Genomic DNA, 26,716 nt, shown 5'->3' with positions numbered 1-26,716 from the left:
TGACTGACAGGTGGCACAGCAGAGGGGGCTCTTTGTGACCACCATAGCAGTAACAGAAGCTCTCTGTCTGTGTATATCTACAGGGAATCAAATCAGTTCTAATACACATGCCAGGGAATACCTAAATAAACAGATCTCACTATAGTATTTTTGTACTCCAGACTGTGACATATGAATATAATTTTTTTAGCTAGAAAGCGTTTTTTATCATTGTAATTCTGTAACACCAATCAAAATTCACTTTCATCTCGTCTAAGTTCCGTAATTGTTGTGCAGTGTGCACTTCACCCTTTTCCTTTGCAGCACATTATGGAATTAAACCGTAAAATGTTTCTTAAATAATTGCATTTGGGCTGCGCCTACTTAACTAGTTATGAATCGCATTGGAAGTTGCTGTTAAGTGTTGCTCTAACATCCATCCTTTTATTCTTTTTATACCCTTTCTTTTATATTTCATACTTGATTTCAATATTGTAATATTTATCTGTAGTTTATCATGTTTTCGATTCAGTGTCTTTATAAAATTACGTTTATTAATGTTGAATGCCTTGCAACCTCTGTAAAGTCTGTGCCGTAGTATATAGGTTACCTTTACTGCTGGTAACTGTGCAAGCCAAGAAGAGTTCAGGAAGATACTTGGGAGGTTTATGAATAGAGCTGGACTGTAACTTGTAGAGTTCTAAATAGCCCAATATACTGGTAGTGCAGAAGGGGAACATAGTATGGATTAGAAGTAGGTAGCTGTTGATTATCAAGCTGTTATAGAACTACAAAATCCCAGTATTCAAGCAGCACTGCCTGCTACCTAGCTCTTCTATTTCTGCAACAGCAAAACTGCAATCCTTTACCATATCTTTGTACTCAACAAACACAGGTAATGTATTACAATACAGACATTTTGGCCATACAAACCATAAGAGCAAGGCCTTTGAAGTAGCTCAGTTTATGCAGGCTGTCATGATTCTATACTGTTTTCACAAAGTTTTTCCAGTGCTTTTGCGTAAAAAAAAAAAATCGCCTGAAAAGAAAAATGCTTTCCTTCAATAAATGTGTTCACACTGGGGTGGTGCGCTTCAGTTGCAGTGAAAAAAATCCTGCTTGCGGCATTTTTGGAGTATGTTTGGGGAGTTAAAAAAAAAAAAAAAAAAAACGCATCTTCCAATTGAAAGCAATGTGACTTTTTGCCGTGGATCAGTGTGAAAGCAGCCTTAAACCTTAATATAAGAGAAATATGGACCACAGTAGATGTATAAAATAAATAGAAAAGTCTAACTTATCAGGCAGATTTTAATGACCAATACTAGATATGCATAAAGGCTCATTAAGCATATACCCACCCATATACTAAATGCTAATAACCTTACTTCTATTTGGTAGTATCCAAGTTCACATGATTTTTGTACTGCTTACTGTATGTGTGATTCCTATTTCATTTTCCTTCTCAGTTCTTCTATTGCTAAGCTGCGCTCTGGCAGACCCAGGTTCTTGCTGTCATAGAACGGGTTAACAGATTCCAGATGTGCTTGTGCGCTAAATATCCAAGGCTTTTTTCAACGGATTTTCTTCTCCTTTTCTAAACATTTAGTGTTAGAAAGACATATAACAATTGCATGCAACAAACCTTTTTCAAGACAGCCTAGGTCTGTTTTGCCTCCGTGTTCTGTAGAGTAGTAGTAGAAATGAGGTGAAAGATTTGAGCCAGGTTTAGATCAGAATTCTTCAGCTCTCGGCTGCATCTTGCTTCCTCTGTAAGCACGAGATTGAGTTTGAATGCAGAGTATTCCGATGATGACTCCCCTGCAGAGTCCTGGGAGAAAATACAAAGCAGTTCATTGCAGCTGGAGTGCTGGTGCTGGAAGTGAAGGGAATGCCTTTGCTGTCATAGGCTCTGGTAACTCAGCCAGCTGGCATTCTTCAAGTCCAGTGCACATGCAAACAAGTAAAAACAAATTTAATTTCACTCTACTAAGCCTTTTTTGTTCATCACTGGATTGTGAACTTAGAACTCCAGGTTGAGTGTGGAGTATTGAGAACCATGGGACCTTTGAGCTCCTCCATGGTAGGGAGTTTTGGTTCCTTGGAAGAGAGTGCCTGGGATGTTGTTGCCACTTATCAGCATTTTGTTAAGAGGGCTTATCTTCTGTTAACTATTAATACCCCACAGACAAAAATCCTTTCTTAAACGCACCAGACTTTCATCCTTATTTACAGTGTTTTCAATTCCAGTATTTGAGAGAGATAATATATTGGCTCTAATTTGCCTTGATTGGCACTTTTTGTTAGACTTTTGGGGCCACTTAAAAGGCATTAGTACAAATATAAGGTTTCATTCCTGAGCACACATCAATGTATCTTGGATATTATTGTACATCTGGCAAATCTCCCAAATCAAAATCCAAGTATTTCTGTGTGTGTAGTCTTGTAGCTGGTATTTGTTGGCACTTTCATTCGATTGAGTAATGGGTAATCCTTCTCCTGAAAGCTCCCACAGTGTCGCATGGTCCTGCTGGCTCTCAGTATCAGGAGTGCTGCTCAGCACATGTGGCTGTAGTTAGGTCTGTGGTGTCTGAACTTAAACCTACCAGTGTTTATTAAGCTCCTTCGTGTACACCCGCAGATTTCCTGTGGGCGAGATAAAATGTGCCCATTTAATAAGGAACAATTGACTTACCTCAGTGCCGCTTTCTCTTTTCCCGGGACTGTTTTTAGCCGCGTATGCTCTGTGTTATATCCTTGTTTAGACAGGGAGGGATACAAGTCTTATGTAATGTGCCTCCTCATTGAAGTCTATGTAATCTGAGATTCGGACCATGCTGGGATCTCTCTGGTCTTTTTTCTTACACTTCTTTATGGAGGTTGAAAGAAAAAGTTAACAAATGCATAAACCCTTTTTCATTTGAATTACCTAAATTTTATTTATATACTGGATATATTAAATTTTAGCTAGGTGTTAAATTTAAAGGTAGAGATTAGGGAAAGTCTGAGTACTTGCTCAAACCATCCAGTCAACTTCTTGCTTTAATTTGGTAGCCCACTCTAATGAAAAAAAAAATCTGGAATCTATTTGCTATGGGCTGTACCTGCTTCATTGCATACCCTTGTCAACTACTGTCTGCTGTGTGCAGCCCTAATTATAACATTAGTAGTTGATGCTTTAGTATGTTGGCTGTAAAAGTTTCCAGCAGAGCTATTTGTGAGTTGTCTTCTATTCTTGGTATTCATGGAGCTAATGTTGCCATTTGTATTTCTATTATGAATGACAGGTTTGTCAGATGACCATGTAGCACTGTCTATTGCTGTGTGGTAAAAAAAAAAATATATATATATATATCTCATGTCCACTGAAGTACATAGACTAACAAAATAACCATTTTAAATCTAGAGCAGGGGTGTCAAACTCATCTTGATCGCGGGCTACATCAGCAGTATGGTTGCCCTGAAAGGGCTTGTTGTATTTGGAGTGCGCTGCGTACAGAGTGCAGGGCCTCTGCACCCACCACTTTGAACCCATCCCCCCACCTTTGCATCTGTCTGGACAGCCCTCACCACCTTCCCCAAAGTAAACCTCACATCTCTACTCTCTCCTACCTGGCCAAGCTCTAAAAGTAATTGCACTCGCATGTAAGATGTATGCTGTAAGATGCCCTTTGAAATGCTGCCTGTCTTCATGGCCACTATTGGGTACAGCAAGCTCTCAAAAGCCTGCCTTCAGTCAGGATCAAGCCCGCTGGATGGAGAATGCAGCTGCCAGAGCTGTCAGGTACCTCTGCCGCTGATAGGCTATCCTGGACCGACTACGCATGCACACAGCTACACACAGAGCTGGCGCTGCTGAGAAGACAAAGGAGAGAGCTGGAAGTGTTTACACCTGCTGTCCAGAAGACTGTGACAGCATAAAGCAGATGGTATGAAAAGGAGGTGATGGCCGGCGGAAACTGTACATGACAAGCCCTAGTGGGCCGGATTCCGCCCGCGGGCCTTATGTTTGCCACCTGTGATCTAGAGCAGGGATCTCCAAACTACAGCCCTCCAGCTGTTGTGGAACTCCACGTCCCATAAGACATTGTAAAACTCTGACATTCACAGACATGGCAAATTGTGGTTCCTGAACAACTGGAGGGCCATAGTTTGGAGACCCCTGATCTAGAGTATTAAATATGCCCTGTAGCATACTGTATATTGCACAACACTTTATAGAATACAGTGAACCCCCTGCATCATGCTCTGCTGCCAAAGGAACCTAGTTTGATTACACCTACAGTCATGCACATGCTATGGCCATATTAGTCGTAAAGTAATTGACCTACCAGTAAGTTTTTGGATTGTGGGAGAAAACATAGCACACACAGTTGGAAGTAATGAACTTCATACAGATGGGTTCCCTAATGGGAAAATAACCCAGGACCTGAGCAGTTCATGGATTCTAAGCTTCTGTCTTTTTCAATTGTATACTGTGCTACAGGGTGAGACGTTGGTTCCCAGAGAATTAAAAGTGAACTCTAATCGGATATAAAAGACATCTTATTAATGCAGCTCTGCAATCATTGATACATCATTAAAAGTGAAGTCCACCTATCTACCATGGTACACACCACAGGACTCTACTTCCAAATCACCCTCCCCCTTACTGAATCGTGGGGTTATTTGCAGGCTCCTGTCATTGGCTCTGCTTATTCAACTGCATCATCCATTCACAGTGATCTTGTAAAGCAACTGCACTTGTAGTCCTTGTAGTCCATTGATACTTCCTTCAGCCTCATTACTGAAGGTCCAGTGCTATTTAAATGTCTTGCAGGCTCCATTGCAAACACCAACGCTTTTTTATTTTTTTTTTTTTTTTTTTAAGTGCAAAAGGTAGAAGCATGTCTGGCTTTTAAATTTCCTTTTTTATGTTATAATTATATACAAGCAGGGTAAGTACCTGAATTTGACCTAGTATCCACCTCTTGTAGTCCCATTACCTGCAGGGCTGGTGTGTAATAGGAGGAAGCAGTAAAGCTAGTTAGTTTATGTGCAACAAAAGAAGAAAATATTACAGCACACACATGCAAAAAAGACATTTACCTCCAGCAAGGATAGTTTAAAAACACCTAAACATTTTCAAAAAACATCATCAAAAAATATGGGGATTTGGTCACACCATATTGCTATATGGTGCTAAGCCCACTTACTGCGTCAAAGTACCCCATTATTAGTGGGTCCTACACTATCCATAGACTAGGAGATCCTGCATCTCTGAACCATGAGAGCAATACATTCTTCTAAATGGGAGAATCTTACCATATATACTTGAGTATAGGACGACCCGAATATAATTTTACCACAAAAAATTGGAAAAACTTATTGACTCGAGTATAAGACTAGGGTGGGAAATGCAGCAGCTACCGGTACATTTCAAAAATAAAAATAGACACGGATAATGTTTTTGAATATTTATTTCAAAGAAAAACAGTAAACTAGCTCTGTAAGTGGAAAAGAGGGTCAATAAAAACTAAATGGTATCAACAATAACTTTAAAAGTACAAAAACCTTAGCTCAATCAGCAACCAAGCTAAAACACAAGAGTTAAAATCCTTCAAAACTGGATTCCTCCTCATCATCTGTATGTCCAAACAGAGCTTCAGCATTAGCTGGTGTGAGGTTATCAGCATAGACATTGTCGTCATCACCGTCACTGCTGTCATTCTCAAACAAAGCGCTGTCTTCACTGCCATCCATAACATTACTAATGCCACATTTCTTGAAGGCGCGTTGCACCATGTCCTCCGGAATCTCTTCCCATGCATCACAAACCTACGTTGCTATCAATTCTATGTCGGGCTTCATCAGATTTCCACCTTTTGTCAGTCGGGCTTGACCAGATGACATCCATTCATACCACATCTTTCGCACACGGTCTTTGAAAGGTTTATTTAAACACACATCAAGCGGCTGCAATACAGATGTAAGCCCACCTGGAATAATGGCCAAAGTAACTTGAGAAGATATTGCCAATTTTTTTAAGTCATCAGATGTGTGGGCTCTGAACATATCCCAAACTAGCAATGATGGTTTTTACTTTAAGGCTGCTCCTGGTCGTCCGTTCCAAATTTCTTCCAGCCATTTTTTTGTTCCGTCTTCATTCATCCAGCCTTTAATATGTGCGCGCGCTGTAATTCGTGGTGGGAATTTGACCTTTTTAGGCCAGGTCTTTCTTTTAAAAATGACAGGCCGTAGCTTAGTTCCATTAGCCAAACATGACAGAACAACTGTGAAATGTTTTTTTTTTTTTTTTTTCATTTCCTGTGGTTCTGAGAGAAATAGTTTTGGCTTCCAAACTTGACACAGTTCTGTTGCTTGGAAGATCAAAGGTCATAGGTGTTTCATCCATATTTCCAATATCTCCCAGGTCACAGTTATGGATCCTTCTTTGTTTTATGATGAATGGAATGACATCACTTTTTTTATCAAGGTCTTTTGGCAACTTCTGTGAAATCTTTGTTCTTTGCCACAAACATAGGCCAAACCTATTCATGAAGCTGGTACACCATCCTGCTGACGCAACAAAATTTTCAATGCCTGGTGCTTTGGCCATTTGAAGGGCACGTAAGCGAATTCCCATGCGTGTTACGCAGTAACCATTTTGACGACACTCCATAACCCATTTATGCAATTCAGTCTCTAGAGCCTCATATGAAGTTGTTAAACCACGTCAACCTTTTTTATCCTTTGGAATCTTTTCCAAGTCAGCTTTCATTTTTCGCCCGTCCCTCACTTGTTTTTCTCCAACACAAAATTCGCTACTTGCAGTACTGTTGTTGCTTTCTTCTGCTCTTAACACAACCTTAAGTTTGAAACCAGCTTCGTATGACCTGCGTTTTTCTTTTGGTCCAGGATTACCGGTAGAAGTATTGAGATCATTTACAAGCACTCACTACTTTACATTGTAGCAAAGTGTAATTTCTTCAGTGTTGTCACAAGAAAAGGTATAATAAAATATTTAGAAGAATGTGAGGGGTATACTCACTCTTGCAAGATACACTGTGTGTCTGTGTGTGTGTATGTGTATATGTGTGTATATATATATACACACACACACACACACACACACACACACACACACATTCCATTTAATTCTTGAATTGTTTTCAATATTGATGCTTACTAGCGAGGCTATACTCTTCATGTCAGCACAGCTCCAGTGGCACTCTCAGGATGGGTTTCCTGGTTGTGACAACACTGAAACATGTCTGTGCGTTGAGCATCCACATGCTCATAGTCTCCATCATAATCGCATGCGACAAGGTGACAACCCAAGATAGCAATTGGAACACGGGGATCTTCTTGGCAGCATCAGCAGGTCTTCTTTTAAAGAAAGCTGTAGATTTAAAGATTTAAAATTTACTTTTAAAATTGCATTAACATGTTGAGAAAGTTATATATTTTTTTTGTAATTGGTACTTCATCTACATAAATAAAACAATGTACTATTCAAATTCCAGGAATTCATTCATTTAATCCAAGGCTCATGTTGCATATCAGTGCCACTATTGTAATGGTTTGTTGGAAAGGGGCACACGATTACTTTCCCATTATTTATTATGAAGCTGATTGTTTTTGAGTGATTTTCAGTTAAATGTGAGGTCACTGCCAGACTCTTCTGACTGTGAAGGGTATATACACAACTATGTTTGTGGGTCTGCTGACATTCCTTGGGTTAGGAACAATAGTTGTGGATAAATATATTTTCATAAGCGTAATTTTACATGCTGCATGACAGAGCTGCCAAAAACCACATCAAACCTCGTACCGACCCATTGAGACCATAATACCATACACATCTGTCCCACAAAGCATTGCAGTAATAGGATAATTTTGGTTGCAGCATTTCCGGAACTTTTTCATAGTACCTTGTTTAATCTGCCCTTTACGAGTGCAGTATTTGTAGTTTGCTTGCACCCACCTGCTGATATTGTGATAGCTAGACTTTATAATTGGTACTTGCTTGCCCCTGGGTTCCATGGTCAGTGTTTCTTTGTTGCCTTTTTATATTTGCTATTTTTCCATCCCCTTTTAGGTCACCTCTCTGATACCGACAAATTTTTTCTGCTACAGGATGCTTACTGCAAGACCTCTTTCCAGTAACTACAAAATAGATCATTCTTGAACTACATATTTGCATACTTGGGTTTGGGACTCCATTACTAAAATCCCAATTACATTTTAAAGTGCATCCCCAGGTTTTCCCTTAGCAACCCTCTGCCGCCTTCCTACAGCAACAAATTCATAGTTTGCATAGCCTATGCTTGATCGCATAGATTGCTCGAAATTCAACTGAGTTCAGCAGGGACTGACAGAATTCCAATTCATCCATGTCTGTTACCTTTCCACAGAAGTCAATCTAATGATTGACTTCTGTCAAACAGGAATGTTGAAAGTAAAGGAAGAGAAAAAAAAAACGCCCAATGCTGTTTTTTTTTTTTTTTTTTTTTGGCAGTTCTGAAGCTAATTGTGTTCATATTAAAAAGTGTGTGGAACTCCGTTTTAAGTATACATTAAATTTCATTTTAAATTCATTTCATAATAAATTTCCACAATGTAGATATACATTTGGGTCCGTAGATATTTGGACACAGGCACAATTTTTGTTTTTTTTTAGATATCTACCAAAGTATATTCAAGCTATAGTTATATAATGGATATGGGCTGAAAGTGCGCATACTCAGGTTTAATTTGAGGGTATGAACATCCAAATCGGAGGAAAAGTTTAGGAATTACAGCTTCTTAATAGCCATCCCCTTTTTTCAAGGGACCAAAAGTAATTGGACAATTGAATCAAAAGCTGTTTCATGGCCAGGTGTGGGCTACTCCTTCGTTATTTATTCACCAATTAAGCAGGTAAAAGGTCTGGAGTTGATTGGAGTGTGGTATTTGCATTTGGAATCTCTTGCTGTGAACCTACATCATGCGTTCAAAGAAGCTGTCCATGCAAGTGAAAAAGGCCATAGTAAGGCTTCAAAAAACAAAACAAATCCATCAGAGATAGCAACAACATTAAGATTGGCCAAATCAACAGTTTGGTACATTCTGAGGAAAGAAGAACGTACTAGTGAGCTCAGCAACATAAAAAGGCCTGGACATCCGCGGAAGACAACAGTGGTGGATGATCGCAGGATCCTCTCTATGGTAAAGAAAAACCCATTCAAAACCTCACAAGAGGTGATCAGGTGAGTCAGTCACCTGATTTTAGTCCAATTGAGCATGCATTTCACATGCTGAATGCAAAATTAAAGGCAGAAAGATCCACAAACTAAGAACAACTGAAGACAGCTGCAGTGAGTCTGACAAAGCATCAGAAAGGAGGAAACAGTCTTTGGTAATGTCCATGGGTTTCAGACTTCAGGCAGTGATTGCCATTAAAGGATTCTCAACGAAATATTAAAAATGAACATTTTATTTATGATTGTATATATTTGTCCATTTACCTTTGAGCCCCTGAAAAGGAGGGGACTGTGTATAAAAATGGTTGCAGTTCCTAAAATTTGTATTTAATAATTATGTTCAACCCCTTGAATTAAAGATGAACGTCTGCACTTCAAATTCATTTGGATTGATTTATTTTAATTTTATTCTGGTGGCATACAGGGCTAAAAAGTGTGAAAATTTTGCCAGTGTCCAAACATATATGGATTAACTGTATACATTATATTTCTCTGCAGTGATTTGGGATCTCTTGTCATTTGTTTAAATCATCTTATATCGACAGAAAAGGATGTATTGATTGAGGAGCTAGCCAGAAAATTGCTCAGAGGAAACTATGCTTTGTGTATAGTTCCATTGTTGTTTAACCACATTTTAATGGACAGAGTGACTTTTCAGCTTTTGCTGGGCCCCTGCCATGCAAACATAACATCTTGTGGCTCCTGGGTTCACTGTGAAAATATAGAGCACTTTAACACTTTGCTCGTCATACCTTTTAATTTTAAAGTGTTCTTTGTGACCTTAATCTATGGTAAAAAAAAAAACACCCTTTTTTGCTCTTAACCTGCATGCATCTTCAAACTTAGAAAATGTAGTATTGATGACTAAAAAGAATTGTGAATCACCATGTTAAAAAATACATCCAGATATTTTGCAGATGAAGACTTCCTCCTAAGCTAGTTACTGCCTTGATGGACTGTATTTGCACCAAGGCAGTGAAGCCACTTTTCCTTGTTACACCTGCCAAGCAAAAGCATCTGTGCAATTGGAGCGGCGCTGGCTGAGGCCATATATCTGTTGGCATCGGGCTGGTTTGAACAGCATCTTTTGCCATATAGATTGCAGCTAAATTGTTGCTAGACAGTACCTAAGGGTTCTGTGGGGTAATGGAACCCCCCCCCAGTCCTATCCAATATGTGTTTGCTCCCAACACAGCAATACTATGACATATTTTGAATGTTGTTGGAATTTGGTATGTATTGATACGTATAAGAATTTTCATGATCAGGCAATGGTAATACCTTGAAAATGTTTTTTAACCCTTACATATACCCAGTGAAGTGACTAGCCTCAGGTGAGAAACAGAGATTAAACAAATCCTCCTACATAAGTTGTACCTGCTTATCTGCGGTCTTCGCTTCTCTGCAGACATGCAATCAAAGGGCAGAATTTTTACAGCTTGTCGGAGTCGTCAGGAAAAAAAAAGGGGCTGGAGAACTGAAATTGCACACTACATGGCTCATTGAGGAGAGCTCTGACAGCTGATTGAATTCGCAGACATAAATGGTACTTGTCTCAATTAGGAACAAGTCACACTATAGAGCAGGGATATGCAATTAGCGGACCTCCAGCTGTTGCAGAACTTAAAGTCCCTTGAGGCATAGAGAGACTGACAGCAACAAGCATGACACCCAGAGGCAAAAGCATGATGGGACTTGTAGTTTTGCAACAGCTGAAGGTCGGCTAATTGCATATCCCCGCTATAGAGGGATATACTTTGTTCATATTTCATGTCTGGGGTTTACAACCACTTTAAAGTACACTATACTGTGTCTGACACTACAAACTAAAAGCACTATTTAATTCATTTTTAATATTCAAAGCAAACTCCTCCATCCATCCATGTCTCCATGCTTTATTTTGCTGAGAGATCACTTTGAAAAACACCCCCTAGCATTTCTGGCCATGGCAATCTTGTGGGCAAATGATTCATGTAGCGTCTACTTCCTGGAATCATCTGCCCTTAGCTCAGGCATACATGCAGGAGGGTTTACTTAGCTGAGAAAGCCCCCTCACCTCCCAAAGACTTCTGGGATGTATGACCTTAGAAAGAAGAAATGTAAAAAGCAGTTTAAAACCAGTAAATGCAATACACTTTCCTATCTATTTAATAATGCTAGCAGTATAAGGTCAAAAAAATAATCAATGTTGATTGAGAGAGTGAAGTTCTGCTTTAAATTAGCTACTGACAAGGTGTCCAAGGCTCAGCGATTGGACAGGTTAGAAAACCCTGTCTGTTTCCCTTAGGTAAGTGGGCACTTGAGATGTCTACACAACACCTCTTCCATTACCTGCCGCTTAGGTTAAACATTACCAGTTGTATGATAAGGTTAATTCAGATTCAGGAGGACTTTTGCAACGTTCCCAGATATCGGATTGCCCCCAAGTGTCTATCGCCAGCTTTTATACACTGGCTGGCTGTCATTACAACATGGTGAAGTTGCATTTGGATTAGTGTTAGAGTAGTTATAGCTACTTGTTCTCCAACCAGCTGCTTATAAATCTTGTGACTCGTTGCTGCCATCAGTAGAACATGTACCTCAATTGAGAAGTTTCTCATAAATGCCCAGATCTGTACTAGCAGCAGTATAATGTTTTGACAACTTTACCTGCAGAATAATACTTTTTACCTTTTTATAGTTACTGTAGCTCTTTTATACTTTATTATACTAAAGTCTTTACCAAAATGTTGATGCAGCTGAATACTACAAGCAGAGAGCCTGTTAAAAAGAAACCGCGAACACGTGTAGCAGTTTTATCAAGACCATTTAAATATAAGCCATAAAATACTGGTATTTGCCATAACTGTAAGCTATAACATCTGGATTGTAGTGTGGTACCTCCTAAAATCACATTTTTAGTAACTGGTTAGAAATGCATATTAAAAAACGTGTTTATTTTAATTTGTTGGCTCCCACGTCGCTGGCTATACGTTTATTAGAACAGTTTATGGACAAAGGTTAGTGTATACAACCATCAGACTTGACTGCAAAGCTGCTTACTTAAGGTGCTTGTTGGTGAGATGGCTAAATACAGAAAGGGAATTGAAATGGACTATAACTGTCGAGCATAGAATGTATCACACTGTCCTTAGTAAAGACCATGTCTATCCAAACCTTTCAGCCTTGGTTTGATTTTGGTGGGATAGGGAACCCACCCGTTAGAATGGAGGCTGACTTGACCATTTAACTTTAAGTTGACCTAAAGGCAACATTTTTTAAATTTTTGATAGAGGGTTATAACGCTTGTCTATTTTTGTGCCTTCTGTATCCATTTGGAGAGATTTTGCCTCTTGCCCTACAGCCAAGACAGGAAAGGTGAGGAAATCCCTGGTTTTTACCAGGGTTGCCAAAACTAGTACCCCATAGGAAGATCTCTACTCAATTCCTGTTTTGGTGACGACCCAAAATTTGGGATTTTCTTTCACTCTCGGTGATGACATTAGACAGGACAATAAAAAGCCTGACGAGTGTTCCGAATCTCATTCCATTCTATCTTTCTAGATGGACGTCATATGACGGCCTCCCAGAATGACCGCTCTCATACGCGCAGTGCAGCAGCTGCACCGTGTTGCTAGGGCGCGGCGTGACCCCTATCTCTGTAAAGAGCCGCAGCTCCTTAACCATGTGACCGGCTGTGTCCAATCACAAACGCGGAAATGCCGGTAATCGCCGCTCCTCGCCTCACGATGACAGTATGAGGAGAGCCGATCAGCGGCATCTCCTCACAGAGGACATCTAGGGATGTATTCAGGGCACTGATCATCGGTGCCCTGATTGCAATTAAGTGGCCACCAGTGCTGACAATGTATGGCCACCTTTGCTCACAAGTGCCAGAAATCGGTGCCCACGAGTGTCAGCAATCAGCCATTAGTGATGCTCGTCAGTGCTGCCCATCGCGGCATATTAGTGCCTCCTTATCAGTGCCGCCTCATCAGGGCCCATAAGTGCCGCCTCATCAGGGCCCATAAGTGCCGCCTCATCAGGGCCCATAAGTGCCGCCTCATCAGGGCCCATAAGTGCCGCCTCATCAGGGCCCATAAGTGCCGCCTCATCAGGGCCCATAAGTGCCGCCTCATCAGGGCCCATAAGTGCCGCCTCATCAGGGCCCATCAGTGAAGGAGAGAATTTACTTATTTACAAAATTTACTTACAGAAACTAAGTTTTTTTTTTTTGTTTTTCTCAACATTTTTGGTCTTTTTTTTTTTTTTTTTTTTAGGGAAAAAAAAACCCCAGAAGTGATTAAATACCACCAAAAGAAAGCTCTATTTGTGTGTGGAAAATGATAAAATTCACATGGCTACAGTGTAGCATGACCGTGCAATTGTCATTCAAAGTGTGACAGCACTGAAAGCTGAAAAATGGCCTGGGCAGGAAGGGGGTATAAGTGAACATGTTCATTATTTAAAAAGAAAAAAAAGTTTTCAACCACTTTTAAACAGATTTTACTTAGTTCCAAGGAAGAAGGAGCAATTTACAGAGCCACAGGCCACCTAAAGTCAAATCTGTCATATTACATTGAAAGAATTCATAAATGTAATTGTACATATATACTGTAAGTCAGTCGTTAACTGATTTTTGGTTGCGATTTTATATAGAGAAGATACTTTATGGTCATTGCAACAAGTACAATTAAATTACTTCATAAAAAATAATCAACAATACACTTCATACAAATAATACCACAGAGCTTGCCCCAAGCCTCCTCTTCTGGGGTGCTCCGCTGTCACTTTTGACTCCTCCTTTTTTGTGCTCACCCATAAAAAACCGCTTCCTATAGTGGCACATCTGTAGGCTCACTCCTTAACTGGGCTGTGGGCATCCATGACGTAGGCCCACCCTCTCCCTCCCTCACAGAATTTGACTGACAGCAGCAAGAGCCAGTTGCTTCTACTGCTGCTTCTGTGTCTTGTGGAGGGAGGAGAGCGCCACTGCAGACAGGCAAAGTACTGGTTTGAAATGAGACTCGGTAAGTATAAAGGGGGTGAGGGCGCGATACAACTGCTAGGATGTTTTTTTACCTTAATTAAGGTTAAAAAAAAAAAAGGTCCTGCCTTTATAGCCACTTTAACTCGAAGTGTATTTTGCAATGTTGGAATGTATTTTATCCATGCTTTTAAGTAGGTTTCCTCTAAACCATTTTACTTAAAGAGCAATTAAAGGCCACAGATAAAATCAGACTGAAAATGTAAGAAATGTACTGGTTGCAGAGTTCTCCTAATTTAAGTTTACAAAATTCAACTGACCATTATCAGCAGCTTCTTGGAGTGGCTACAAATTTGACTAAAATCTATAGTCCTACAGTTCCATGCAGCCTTCCTCTGGAAGTACAAACATTGGTGCACTTAAATTCAGGGCCTCCTGTATAATTTCCAGATTGACGCAAAAACAAGCCACATAGTGGTTGACTGGGTTCTAAGAAGATCCTTACTAGGACCTTCTAAACATATCTATTATAACCCATTTATAAATGCTACCAATTTCTACCACAGAAGCCCCCATGAAAATGACTTGTGTCGCATTTGAAATTTCTGTCAAGATTCATTTTAAAAGGTCAGAGGGAAAAAATGCATGAAAAGTTTTATAGCACAGAAAAAGTAAGGACGTGTGAAAGAAACCAAGCCATTTTAACTACTAATAGCCTGAGTAAAGAATGTTTTTTTCCTTTACTGGCTTCAGTAAGCACCTTAGTGCACGTTCACACGGTTGATCCGATCAGATCTGCCTGTCCGTTTTTCAGGCAGACTTGATCGAAAGGTCCATGCATTCCTATGTACAGGTGGGTGTGAAAGACTTGTGTCCGTTTACGCCCGCCTACCTCCGGCTCTGATCCAGTCCACCTAAAAAAAATTTAAAAAATGAAAGGGATCTGTCATATTTCATTTAGGCAGATCAGATTGGAGGGTAGTCAGTATACTCCTGGCCAGCTCATAGAGCAGAGTGGGGTCTGTCAATGTCTGCTCTGCAGAAACTGAGTGGACACGAATAAGTCATCCTCCCGCTCTGCTCAGATCAGCAGGGGATCTGTGAGCTGATCAAAATGGAATCTGCCCATTTGAAAGGGGCTGTAAGAAATAACATTGACTTATGTCAGCAGGGTCCCCAAGGGCCACATAAGCGCTACAGCTCTGCAAGTGGTCGCACGGCTACATTTTGGGCACCAGGTCCTTAGATACTAAGTTCTTTAAAGCATAGTTAACTGCAGTTACTATTTCCCCATAATAAAATGTCTGAACCAATTATTTTCCTTGTTGGCCATAGCAGCCAGTTTCTGCCTTTCTTCCAAACTACATAGACGTCTGCATGCCATTAATATAGAAAATGAAGTTTTGTGCAGGCACCTTCTTGAATTTTCTTTTATTGCATTTGGTACTGGTAGTAAAACTGGATAAAACAAGATATGGCATTTTTTTGACTGCTATGGAAATCAAATCTCATCTTTATAAATGAGTCGCTCTTGTTTGGAGAATCTTAATTTGCAAGATAATGACATATACTCCAGTATCATACTAAGAATTGGTCCAGGAAATATTAATGCATGAATGAAGACTTGTGTTCCTATCTCAGGTTACTCCCCTGAGCATATTCTGTCTCCCTTCAGCTCCTGCGGTGTGCATCACAGTCACAATTCTGTTTTCATTATCTGAATGACGTTTTTGTATAAACTTATCCGCATGTGTGAAAGTCTTTCCACGCCAGTGCAGAGTACAGTTACGCACATCAAATGGCTCAAATGAATCCCCATAGGATGGGGATTAAACTATGTTGCAATAACAATGTATGACTTGCATATGTTGCAGAAAAGCCTGTCTTTTTAATGTTTTTTTTTTTTTTATATATATATCCTGTTTCCTTTCAGGTATTTACCTCTCTGACCTCACGTATATAGATTCTGCATACCCATCAACTGGCAGCATTCTGGAAAATGAGCAGAGATCGAATCTAATGAACAATATCCTGAGGATAATCTCTGACCTGCAGCAGTCCTGTGAATGTGGTGAGTGTTTTCCTATGAAAGGATTCTTTTGGTAGATTTGTATAAAGATTGGTAGATGTAGCCAAACGTAATCATTCAGAAACAACCATTTACCTGTCCGCATTACAGTCTTAGGCAATAATGGAGAGCATTGGATTAGCAGCACCAGGGTTGATCTGATCTTGAACCCCCCTTCACACAGTAGCCTCATTTGATATATATTCAGTTGGACATGTTTTATTGTCTCATAACCTTGAAGACTGACCACATTACTAGTCAAAACGAGATATGGTTATACCTTTACTTGGATAACAGCTGTCAATGACATGAGTCTGATGTTCAGTATGTGATTTAAATACAAGATGCACGTTTCTATGATGTGTGTAGATCATGTTATTTTCTTGTGTTTTGTCTTCATATCATGTCTTATACATTTTTAATATTTATGCAATAAATCTGTTTTCCTAGCTGAGGTATATACTGGTTTGTTTTTTAATCAATTGGCAGGATTGTTATCCCTGACATCTTTGAATAAAGTAATGCAGGACAAGTGGTGGCAAAAGGTATCCTTTTCTGTAAAACAAAAATGGGGAAGGACCAGTTAAGCCTAGTAAACACGTATTGAATGTTGGCTGTTTCAGAAAGAATCAGCCAACTTTTGTATTTGTATTGCTGTCTGTTCAGACACAGAGGCATCGTTGGACCAGCTTCTGTTGAACAGACAGTGGTAAACATGTACCAAAATTAGTTTCAGTACTTGTATACTGAGCTTTAGCATATTTAAAAAAATAAATCAAGGGCTGTATCAGAGTGCATGAGTTTGTAGCCTTCATAAGTATACCATCACTATTCAGAAGGTCTAAAAGATGATTTTGTGTCTTCACCTCATGCATAATACAGATGTCAAATTTAATTCGACCACCTTATAAAAAAAAAAAAAAATCCTTGTTTGGCTGTCCCTGTCTCCAGCATGCTGCATCACTGACCCAGAGTAAATATACAGAAAGTGAAGTTAGTGTGGACTCGGCACACCTGATCTGCATACTTGTCTTGGGTTAGTGGTTCAGAATATTGTCAAGCCGCATGATGGGTAGGGGAGGCACCTTAAGAAGGAAATGTAAGCAGTGCCAACTTTCATACTACTTCCAGCACAGGTTTACTTTGGTAGATCTCTTCAAACATTGCAGTTGTTCATTAGGTTTTTTTTTCTTTTTGTTTTGCAGATATTCCCATATTGCCTCATGTACAGAAATACCTGAACTCAGTGCGATACATTGAGGAGCTTCAAAAGTTTGTGGAGGATGACAATTATAAGTAAGTGTGCAGTTTCAGCTGCTTTTAAATAACTACAAGAAACCTCATGCCCATTTATTTTCTGAATTGCTGAATTTCTATCATGTTTCTCTCCTAGTACTGGGTTGCTAGTGTAACGCATTGTAAATGTAACCCACTACAACCCCTGGCAAAAAATTATGGAATCACCAGTCCCTGAGGATCTTTCCTTCAGTTGTTTATTGTTGTAGAAAAAAAGCAGATCACAGACATGGCCAAAAAATAAAAGGCATTTCAAATGGCAACTTTCTGGCTTTAAGAAACACTAAAAGAAATCAACAAAAATAATTGTGGTGGCCAGTAACAGTTAGATTTATAGAACAAGCACAGGGAATAAATTATGGAATCACTCAATTCTGAGGAAAAAATTATGGAATCATGAAAAACAAACAAAATAACACTCCAACACATCACTAGTACTTTGTAGCACCACCTCTGGCTTTTATAACTGCTTGCAGTCTCTGAGGCATTGACTTAATGAGTGATAAACAGTACTCTTCATCAATCTGGCTCCAGCCTTCTCTGATTGCTGTTGCCAAATCATCTTTGCAGGTTGGAGCCTTGTCGTGGACCATGTTCTTTAACTTCCACCACAGATTTTCAATTGGATTGAGATCCGGACTATTTGCAGGCCATGACATTGACCTTATGTGTCTTTCTTCAAGGAATTTTTTCACAGTTTTTGATCTATGGCAAGATGCATTATCATCTTGATAAATGATTTCATTATCCCCAAACATCCTTTCAATAGATGAGATAAGAAAAGTGTCCAAAATTTCAATGTAAACCTGTGCATTTATTGAAGATTTAATGACAGCCATCTCCCCAGTGCCTTTACCTGACATGCAGCCCCATATCGTAATTGACTGTGGGAATTTGCATGTTTTCTTCAGACAGTCATCTGCATAAATCTCATTGGAACGGTACCAAACAAAAGTTCCAGCATCATCATCTTGCCCAATGCAGATTCGAGATTCATCACTGAATATGACTTTCATCCAATCATCCACAGTCCACGATTGCCTTTCCTTAGCCCATTGTAACCTTGTTTTTTTGTGTTTAGGTGTTAGAGATGGCTTTATTTTAGCTTTTCTGTATGTAAATCCCATTTCCTTTAGGCGGTTTCTTACAGTTCGGTCACAGATGTTGACTCCAGTTTCCTCCCATGTTTTCCTCATTTGTTTTGTTTTACATTTTCTGTTTTCAAGGCATATTGCTTTAAGTTTTCTGTCTTGACACTTTGTCTTCCTTGGTCTACCAGTATGCTTGCCTTTAACCACCTTCCCATGTTTGTATTTGGTCCATGTTTTAGACACAGCCGACTGTTTACAACCAACATCTTGTGCAACACTGTGTGATGATTTACCCTCTTTACCTACATACTAACAAGCAGATTTAATCTGATGCAGGTGTTAGTGTTTGTAATGAAAATTTACAGGGTGATTCCATAATTTTTTTCCTCAGAATTGATTGATTTTCTGCTAGAGAACCCCCAAACATTATATATGGTTTTTCTTCTAACACCCTAGAGAATAAAATGGCGGTCATTGCAATACTTTTTTTTGCACCGTATTTGCGCAGTGGTCTTAAAAGCGCACTTTTTTTTGGAAAAAATTCACTTTTTGGAATAAAAAAATAAGACAGCAGTAAAGTTAGCCCAATTTTTTTTTTATATTGTGAAATATAATGTTACGCCAAGTAAATTGATACCGAACATGTCACACTTGAAAATTGCGCCCGCTCGTGGAATGGCGTCAAACTTTTACCCTCAAAAATCTCCATAGGCGACGTTTAAAAAATTCTACAGGTTGCATATTTTGCAGTACAGAGGAGGTCTATGGCTAGAATTATTGCTCTCGCTCTACCGGTCGCTGCGATACCTCACATGTGTGGTTTGACCACCGTTTTCATGTGCGGGCGCTACTCGCGTATGCGTTCTCTTCTGCGCGCGAGCTCGTCGGGACAGGGGGGTTTAAAAAATTTTTTTTTTTATTATTTATTTTACAATATTTTATTTATTTTTACACTGTTTTTAAAAAAAAAAAAAAAATGGTGTCACTTTTATTCCTATTACAAGGGATGTAAACATCCCTTGTAATAGAAAAAAGCATGGCAGGACCTCCTTAAATATGAGATCTTGGGTCAAAAAGACCTCAGATCTCATATTTACACTAAAATGCAATAAAAAAAAAAAAAAAAAAAATCATTTAGAAAAATGACATTTGAAAAAATGTGCCTTTAAGAGGCGTGGACGGAAGTGACGTTTTGACGTCGCTTCCGCCCAGCAGTGTCATGGAGACGAGTAAGCGCCATCTTGGCCTCACTCATCTCCAGACAAACCATGGAGGAGGATGCGATCGCCTCCGCCGCTACTGGCGGCTCCGGTAAGCGGCGGAGGACACCGGATCGCGGCGGGAGGGGGGGACCCCTCTCCCGCCACCGATAAAAATGATCTTGCGGCGAATCCGCCCCAGGGACCACTTTTATCTGAAAGCCGGCTGCCGCACGAAAACGGGGATACCGGGGTTATGGCAGCTAGCTGCTGCCATAACAACGATATCCCTGTTCAAAGTTTGGACGTACGTCGTCGCGCGGCGGTCTTGAAGTGGTTAAAGCGGAGTTCCACTGTTTTGTAAGTTTATTAAACATGAGCAGCTACAACAGACACTCTCACCTGTACCCCACAGTCCAGGGATGCGGCCGCCCAAAGCCTCGCTCCTTTTCCCCTCTCCGCAGTGCCATCATTGCTACTGTGGGCACCCAGCTGTGATAGCTTGCGGCTTCCCAACCGGTTGTAGCTTGCGGCTTCCCAACCGCGAGTCTCGCTGCTCTCTCCTAGTGGCTAGGCAATCTTCTAAAACGTGTGACACAAGATTGCAGAGAGGGAGGGGCCACTCCCCAAAAAAATATGACATGCCAAGGCATGTAAGGGGGCGAGGAATGCTTAAAGCAGAAGCTGCACTTTTGGGTGGAACTCTACTTTACCTCCCCTGCATGTTAGCCTATGTGTCCATGCACACATGGTAGAGCTGCACATTTAATCGTTAAATGATCGTAATCTCGATTCAACCCCCCACACGATCTTAATCCAGCATTTTCATGATTCATGTAACAAGTGCAGTGCAGTTCCCTGTTCACAGCTGTCAAAAAAAAAAAAAAAAAAGCCGGAAATGTTTATCAACAACTTGTTCAGTGCTGAAAGAGATAAAAAGAAACTTGTCTTTCTGTTCATTTACCAATCAAAGGGACGGACTTCGGTCTGTAAATGAAGTCAGTTTTAAAGCAACCTTGTCAAGTAAAAATATTATTATTATTATTATTATAGTATTAACTATAAACTATTAATAATACTTTTTTGTTTACTTTGTTCATTAATATTTTTACACCTTTAATATATATTTACATGTTTCACATTGAAAAAAGCGCAAAAAATGAAAAAAATCATTTGTAAAATAACTTTTTAATGCTTTGTGTACCATTGCTGAAAGCTGAAGTGTAAACAAAAAAGGTTGCAGTAGGTATTGGTAATTGGTATCGACGAGTACTTAAAGACCGGAATAACTAATTTTTAATTTTTTTTATTTCTTTACACATTACATTATTTTTCATTACATTTCTTTAAATTTGGTTGGAGCAAAGCGTATTGTGTCTTATTTTATTGCCACCTTGTTTGATAACCTATTGTTCAGGGGTTGAAGATCATTAAAATAAAAAAAGTTCTTCAGAATCGTGATCTTTATTCTAAGCAAAAAAAAATCATGATTCTCATTTCATCCAAAATCGTGCAGCTCTAACATAGGCTTTTAGTCTTAGTGGCTTTTAAAGGAGTTTAGAGGCAGGGAAAAACCCACTGCCAGTGCATCCAGGAGCAGCAGAGTTTGGGCAGAAAAAAAAAGCTTAACGTTTGTAAACACGTGTTAACGCTAGGCATGTTTAGCGATGGAGCATTCATTTATTTCAATGGCCAGAATAAATTATTTATTCTGGCCAATGAAATTAATGTTCAAACGCCTGAGGCAGGTAAATGCGACTAAACGCATTACACACTTTTACAAGCATAAGGCATTTTTTTTTGCCAAAACACTGTCGTCCTGAGGAAGGTCTCTAGAAGAGTTTATAAAACATCCAGTGAGACCTTCATCAGGTATGTTACCTGAATATTATTAGTAGTTCAGTTGGTTTTTCTGGTAGCTCACTTTACCAATGCAGTAAAGGCACTTTTTGGATTTTCCCTTTTTGTGGCTAAATCTTCCTGCTTATACAGAATTAATAAAATCTGGTTTCTTGACCACTGTTTGGAGTAGCTGTGGCTCTCGTACAAATTTTTTTCAAACTATCAGTTGGATATCCAAGAGGTCTAGGCACTAGAAGCTTGACCTTATATCTGCATGAATTACATGCAAATAAAATAAAAAACAGTCTAACCTGACTAGTAATGGCCCATGGATGTAACCTTTTTTGGCAGTTCCCTTTTTTCTTAACAAAGGTTTTCCCTTCGTAGACTTGCAGTAGTTTCGTGTCTGTTCTTTGGACTTCATGTTCAGTCATTAATAATGATTAATTTGAGCAGACTGAAGAATGTTGTCATGATGTATGAATTCACTCAATATCTGCTTTGGTTTCTTGGGAGTCTTACATTGCAGTCAAAATGATGTCACTTTCAGGCTTTGTTTCAATAATGACCATTTTTCCTGCAGTTAAATACAGATGTTCCGTCTGCCTCAAGACAGGCTAATATACATCATTGTGTTCACTCTATTTTAATGTATATTATAGCTAACTTTTGTGTTATGCTAATTAAACATTGAGGTAAAATCCCCAGACTTAGAATCCCCGTGGGATTGATTAATCAAAGTCAGAATTGGGTTTAATTAATGAATAGCATACTTTAGTTTGCACGCATCATATTCAGATTTTTATAGACCTACTAGAACAGACACAAGTAATTATAATTGTTGAAACTTCTTCACACAAGCCACAAATCAACGTTTGAAATCTCCTGGAGATATGCAACGTGGATAACAGAGGTCCATGTGGGCCAGTAGACATTTTGTAATACTTGTTTGTGATTCTGTACATAAAAGAGAACTCCAGCCACCACTGAAAATGTGGTGTTTTTCATTTTAGCTATTTTCATTGCTCACTCTCACAAATATTTCACTCTTAATTCATTCCAGATTTATTTAAACTAGGACATAGAACAGAAGTGGAGAAATTGTAATATTAACAGTACACCTCTTAATGAAATAACTCTTTTAGTATGATTTCCCATAATCCCCCCACCTACACCTTTATTGTAAGATTCTGGTAATTTGCCATCTGTCTTTTTAGTTTACCTTTTATCTTTTTTGTCACGGGCCATGATGCCTCTGACATGTTAAAAAATTTGCATCTGAGATAAAAGGGAATATATGATATTTTCATTATGTTTAGGTAAACTTGTAAAAGGCATCAGTACTTTAAAAAAAAAAAAAAAATATATATATATATATATATATATATATATATATATATATATATATATATATATAATGAATTACGTATTCCTTTTTGACAGTTTAAACAGTAAACCTATGTGCATTTTAACTGTATTTTGCATGGAGTTTTGCTTTAATTTGAAGACAAGCACAAGTATGCCCATAAACAGACAAGGTTTGGGGATAATACAAACAATGCTGTGTTGAAGTGTTTTATACACAGAAGTTTCAAAAAGAAGTAGAAACAAGGTGGAAAGTGTTGTACTGAAGAAAGAAGGAAATTAAAGCAGAACTTTACCCCTAACTTGATAAAAACTAGTGTTCTTTAGCAAGGAACATACAGTACCTCCGGAAAGTATTCAGTGCTTCACTTTTTCCACATTTTGTTACAGCTTTATTCCAAAATAAATTAAATCCATTATTTCCCTCAAAATTCTACAAACAATAGCCCATAATGACGATGTGAAAGAACTTTGTTTTGAAATCTTTTCAAATTTCTTAAAAAAAAAAAAATTTTTAAAAATTACAAAAACGCATGTTGAAGCACCATTGGCACCAATTACAGCCTCAAGTCTTTTTGAGTATGATACTACAAGCTTGGCACACCTATTTTTGGATAGTTTCTCCCATTCTTTTCAAGCTCCATCAGGTTGGGTGGGGAGCATCGATGCACAGCCATTTTCAAATCTCTCCAGAGATGTTCAATCGGATTCAAGTCTGGGCTCTGACTGGGCCACTCAAGGACATTCAGAGAGTTGTCCTGTAGCCACTCTGTTGTTAATATGGCTGTCTGCTTATAGTCGTTGTCCTGTTTGACTCTGTACATTGCGGCATTCATCTTTCCCTCAATCCTGATTAGTCTCCCAGTTCCTGTAAAAAATCTCCACAGCATAATTCTGCCACCACCATGCTTCACTGTTAGGATGGTATTGGTCAGGTGATGAGCGGTGCCTGGTTTCCTCGAGGCATGATGCTTGCCATTCAGGCCAAAGAGTTCAATCTTTGTTTCATCACACCAGAGAATTTTTCTCATGGTCTGAGCGTCCTTCAGGTGCCTTTTTGGAAAACTTCAGGCAGGATGTCATGTGCCTTTTACTAAGTGGCTTCTGTCTGGCCACTCTACATACAGGCTTGATTGGTGGAGTGCTGCAGAGATGGTGGTTCTTCTGGCAGGTTCTCCTCTCTCCACAGAGAAACGCTGGAGGTCTGTCAGAGTGACAATCGGGCTCTTGGTCACCTCCCTGACTAAGGCCCTTCTCCCCAGATCGTTCAGTTTGGCCGGGCGGCCCGCTCTAGGAAGAGTCCTAATGGTTCCAAACCTCTTTGGGGAAACTGGGGAACTTTGAGTCTAGAGTTGATTAACATCTTTTCAGTAGAGGCATGATTCTCCTTAAGGCAGGAACGTGTAGAAATGTCTGATAGTGTAAAAGATCTTGACACTATAACCCTCTTTATTCGACATTGTGATTATTATGGTACCTAACAATGGGAACTGGGAAAAGACAATAATGGGTATTGTAGATAATGCATAGCTCCTAACTGTCTTCATTTGAGGGGACTGTCTCTCTTGAGACCAAAGCGCTCTGTCCCTTGTGCAACCTCAGTTGTCCCTCTTTTTGTTCTGATGTGTACATCTCAGTACAAAATGTACTATTTTACTACCAAACGTGTTATGCTGTACTAACATTTTTATCCTCTATTATATATGTAATTTTGAAAAACCAATATAAAAAAAAGTCAGAGGTCCAAAATGCACTTTGTGGGTTTAGCCAATCAATTTCTGCATATTAGATCTGGTTTGTTCAACTGGGGCTGTTGCAGGGCTGTGTCCTTTTCCTACATACTTTGTGCTTAAAAGGTATTCCCCTCTATCTTTTCAAAAAGATGGGAGGTGTGGATAATGCATGTGTTGTAGTTTAGGAAGTTGAGCCTCAGACTGGGTGCACACTGATGTGGTGCAGGACACCACATGTAATTCGCACAGGAATTACAGCATATTCCTGTGCCAATTACATGCAGTGTCTCTGGGGGCTATTTGAGCCATAGATTTGTATGGCTCAAATGGCATCACATTCGCACCAAACTTGTGCAGGGCCCTTTGTCAGCACCAGAATCTGACACACCCATGCGATCCAATTCTGCAAATCGCACTGCGTTTTGCAAACCAATTTAAGGGGGTTAACCTACACTCCGCAATCGGTTCGCATGAATGGGTTGCGCTTTTGGTGCTGAATTTGCGGTGAATTTTCATCACATCTAGTGTGAACCGAGGCTTAATGTGCTTTTTCCACAGTAATTCAGGCTTTCATATATATGCTTAAGGCCTCACGCACACAGGGCGTTTGTTCTCCCAGGCGCCTTTCCTCTTGGCAGAAGCATTTTTGTCTGAAGAAACACTTGACGCTTGCAAAATGTGTGTAAACACATTTAGGCCTGTCAAGCATATGGGCATTAATTCATTTAATTGGTTAGAATAATAATTTATTCTGGCCATTGAAATGAATTAACGCTCAAGCGCTTGACATGCCTATCATTAATGCATATTTAGATGCATTTACACTCGTCAAGTTTTTTCTGCCAAACGCTGCTGCTCCAGGGTGGGCTGGCATTGGGTTTTTTTTCTGCCTTTAAATGCCTTTGTGCATGAACACACAGGCCAATATCAGGGGCGTTTAGAGGCAGGAAAAACCGAAAACGTCATACTCCCCTAATAGCAGCGTTAAAATGTCCAATGTGCATGAGGCCCTTTCATTTTTTTTTTTTTTTTTCTGTAAAGTGCATGTCAAGCAAAACTTTTTTGACTTTTTGTTAGGGTGAGGAAGAATTGGTATCCTGCCAAGAATATTTTCTGCTATATTAACTTCTACTCCTGCTGACAGCAGATTCAACTGGAAGTGAGGGAAAATTAATTTGCAGCAAGGATACCTAAAGTTCCCCCTTACTTCCTGTCAGCAGTAAAATAAGATGCAAATCAGTCTAATGGAGCCCCTGATAGCAGTAAAAGCTGGCAGGGGTTTGGCAGGATGTACGTGTTAATTTTTCATAAACTGATGTATTTCTTGGTGCCTGTTCATGGCACCATTCCACGTCTAGTTGGTTTTTCTTGAGAAACATGCCATACAGAAAGTGTCTGACTTCTGTTTCTGTTGTGTGTCAGCAATCAATTGTGTATATGCATTGCTAAAAGTCTAATTTGCATGACAGAAAACAGGAGAGATTCGTCATTCTTATACAATTGTAAACACATGCCTGGAAATGAGAAAATGCAAACAGGCTCTATGAAACAAAAATGGGATGGAAGTAATGGACATAGACGGTACAGTGGGGTTCAGGGAGGGGGGAAGCTTGCTTCCTATTCAGGCACTGACTAAAACAATTACACTTCCATATGGTGAACAGGCTTCACTGATCAACTGATCAGACTAGCAAGATAGGTGGTTTTCACTATTTGTAAAAAAAATAAATAACATAATGGAAACCTAATGGAAAATGCTATTTGCATTTGTGGTGGTGTCCTTGCCCTTAACTATAATTGATTCTATAACAATGCTATTAAAATTATCCTTTTAAAGGTTGGAGATCGTGCTGGACTAACTCACTCAGTTGAGGGTCTGTGAGTTGGAAGATGGGTTGGGAGAGTTGGCTCCCAATGATTCTGACCCAACTTAACAGAATAGTGGCAGTGGCCCCT

General features: G+C 39.5%; 2 protein-coding genes across 9 annotated transcripts in view; one reads left to right on the top strand and one right to left on the bottom strand.

The window, feature by feature from the left end:
• The window catches only part of ANGPTL1 (angiopoietin like 1), a 49,682-nt gene extending 46,885 nt beyond the window's left edge, over positions 1-2,797 (bottom strand). Inside the window, exons 1-2 of one of the 3 annotated variants that reach the window (XM_073593377.1) lie at positions 2,672-2,775; positions 1,622-1,807 (exon numbers count right to left, since the gene is read on the bottom strand). The gene's annotated coding sequence lies outside the window, so the exon portion shown is untranslated. Of the gene's footprint in view, positions 1-1,621; positions 1,885-2,671 lie in introns of those variants that run through there. The other 2 variants (XM_073593378.1, XM_073593376.1) reach the window with 2 other exon arrangements.
• The window catches only part of RALGPS2 (Ral GEF with PH domain and SH3 binding motif 2), a 397,229-nt gene that overhangs the window by 305,139 nt on the left and 65,374 nt on the right, over positions 1-26,716 (top strand). For all 6 annotated transcript variants that reach the window (XR_012235342.1, XM_073593380.1, XM_073593379.1 and 3 more), the window contains 2 exons: positions 16,100-16,237; positions 17,440-17,530. Coding sequence is in view for 5 of the 6 variants with exons in the window: in XM_073593380.1 (XP_073449481.1) it covers positions 16,100-16,237; positions 17,440-17,530 (229 nt within the window). In the remaining variant the exon portion in view is untranslated. The remainder of the gene's footprint in view (positions 1-16,099; positions 16,238-17,439; positions 17,531-26,716) is intronic.

This window comes from Aquarana catesbeiana, linkage group LG07 (assembly GCF_042186555.1).
Source record: "Aquarana catesbeiana isolate 2022-GZ linkage group LG07, ASM4218655v1, whole genome shotgun sequence".
Taxonomy (NCBI): domain Eukaryota; kingdom Metazoa; phylum Chordata; class Amphibia; order Anura; family Ranidae; genus Aquarana; species Aquarana catesbeiana.
The sequence above is the reverse complement of the archived record's forward strand: the minus strand, read 5'-3'. Positions and strand labels throughout refer to the sequence as shown.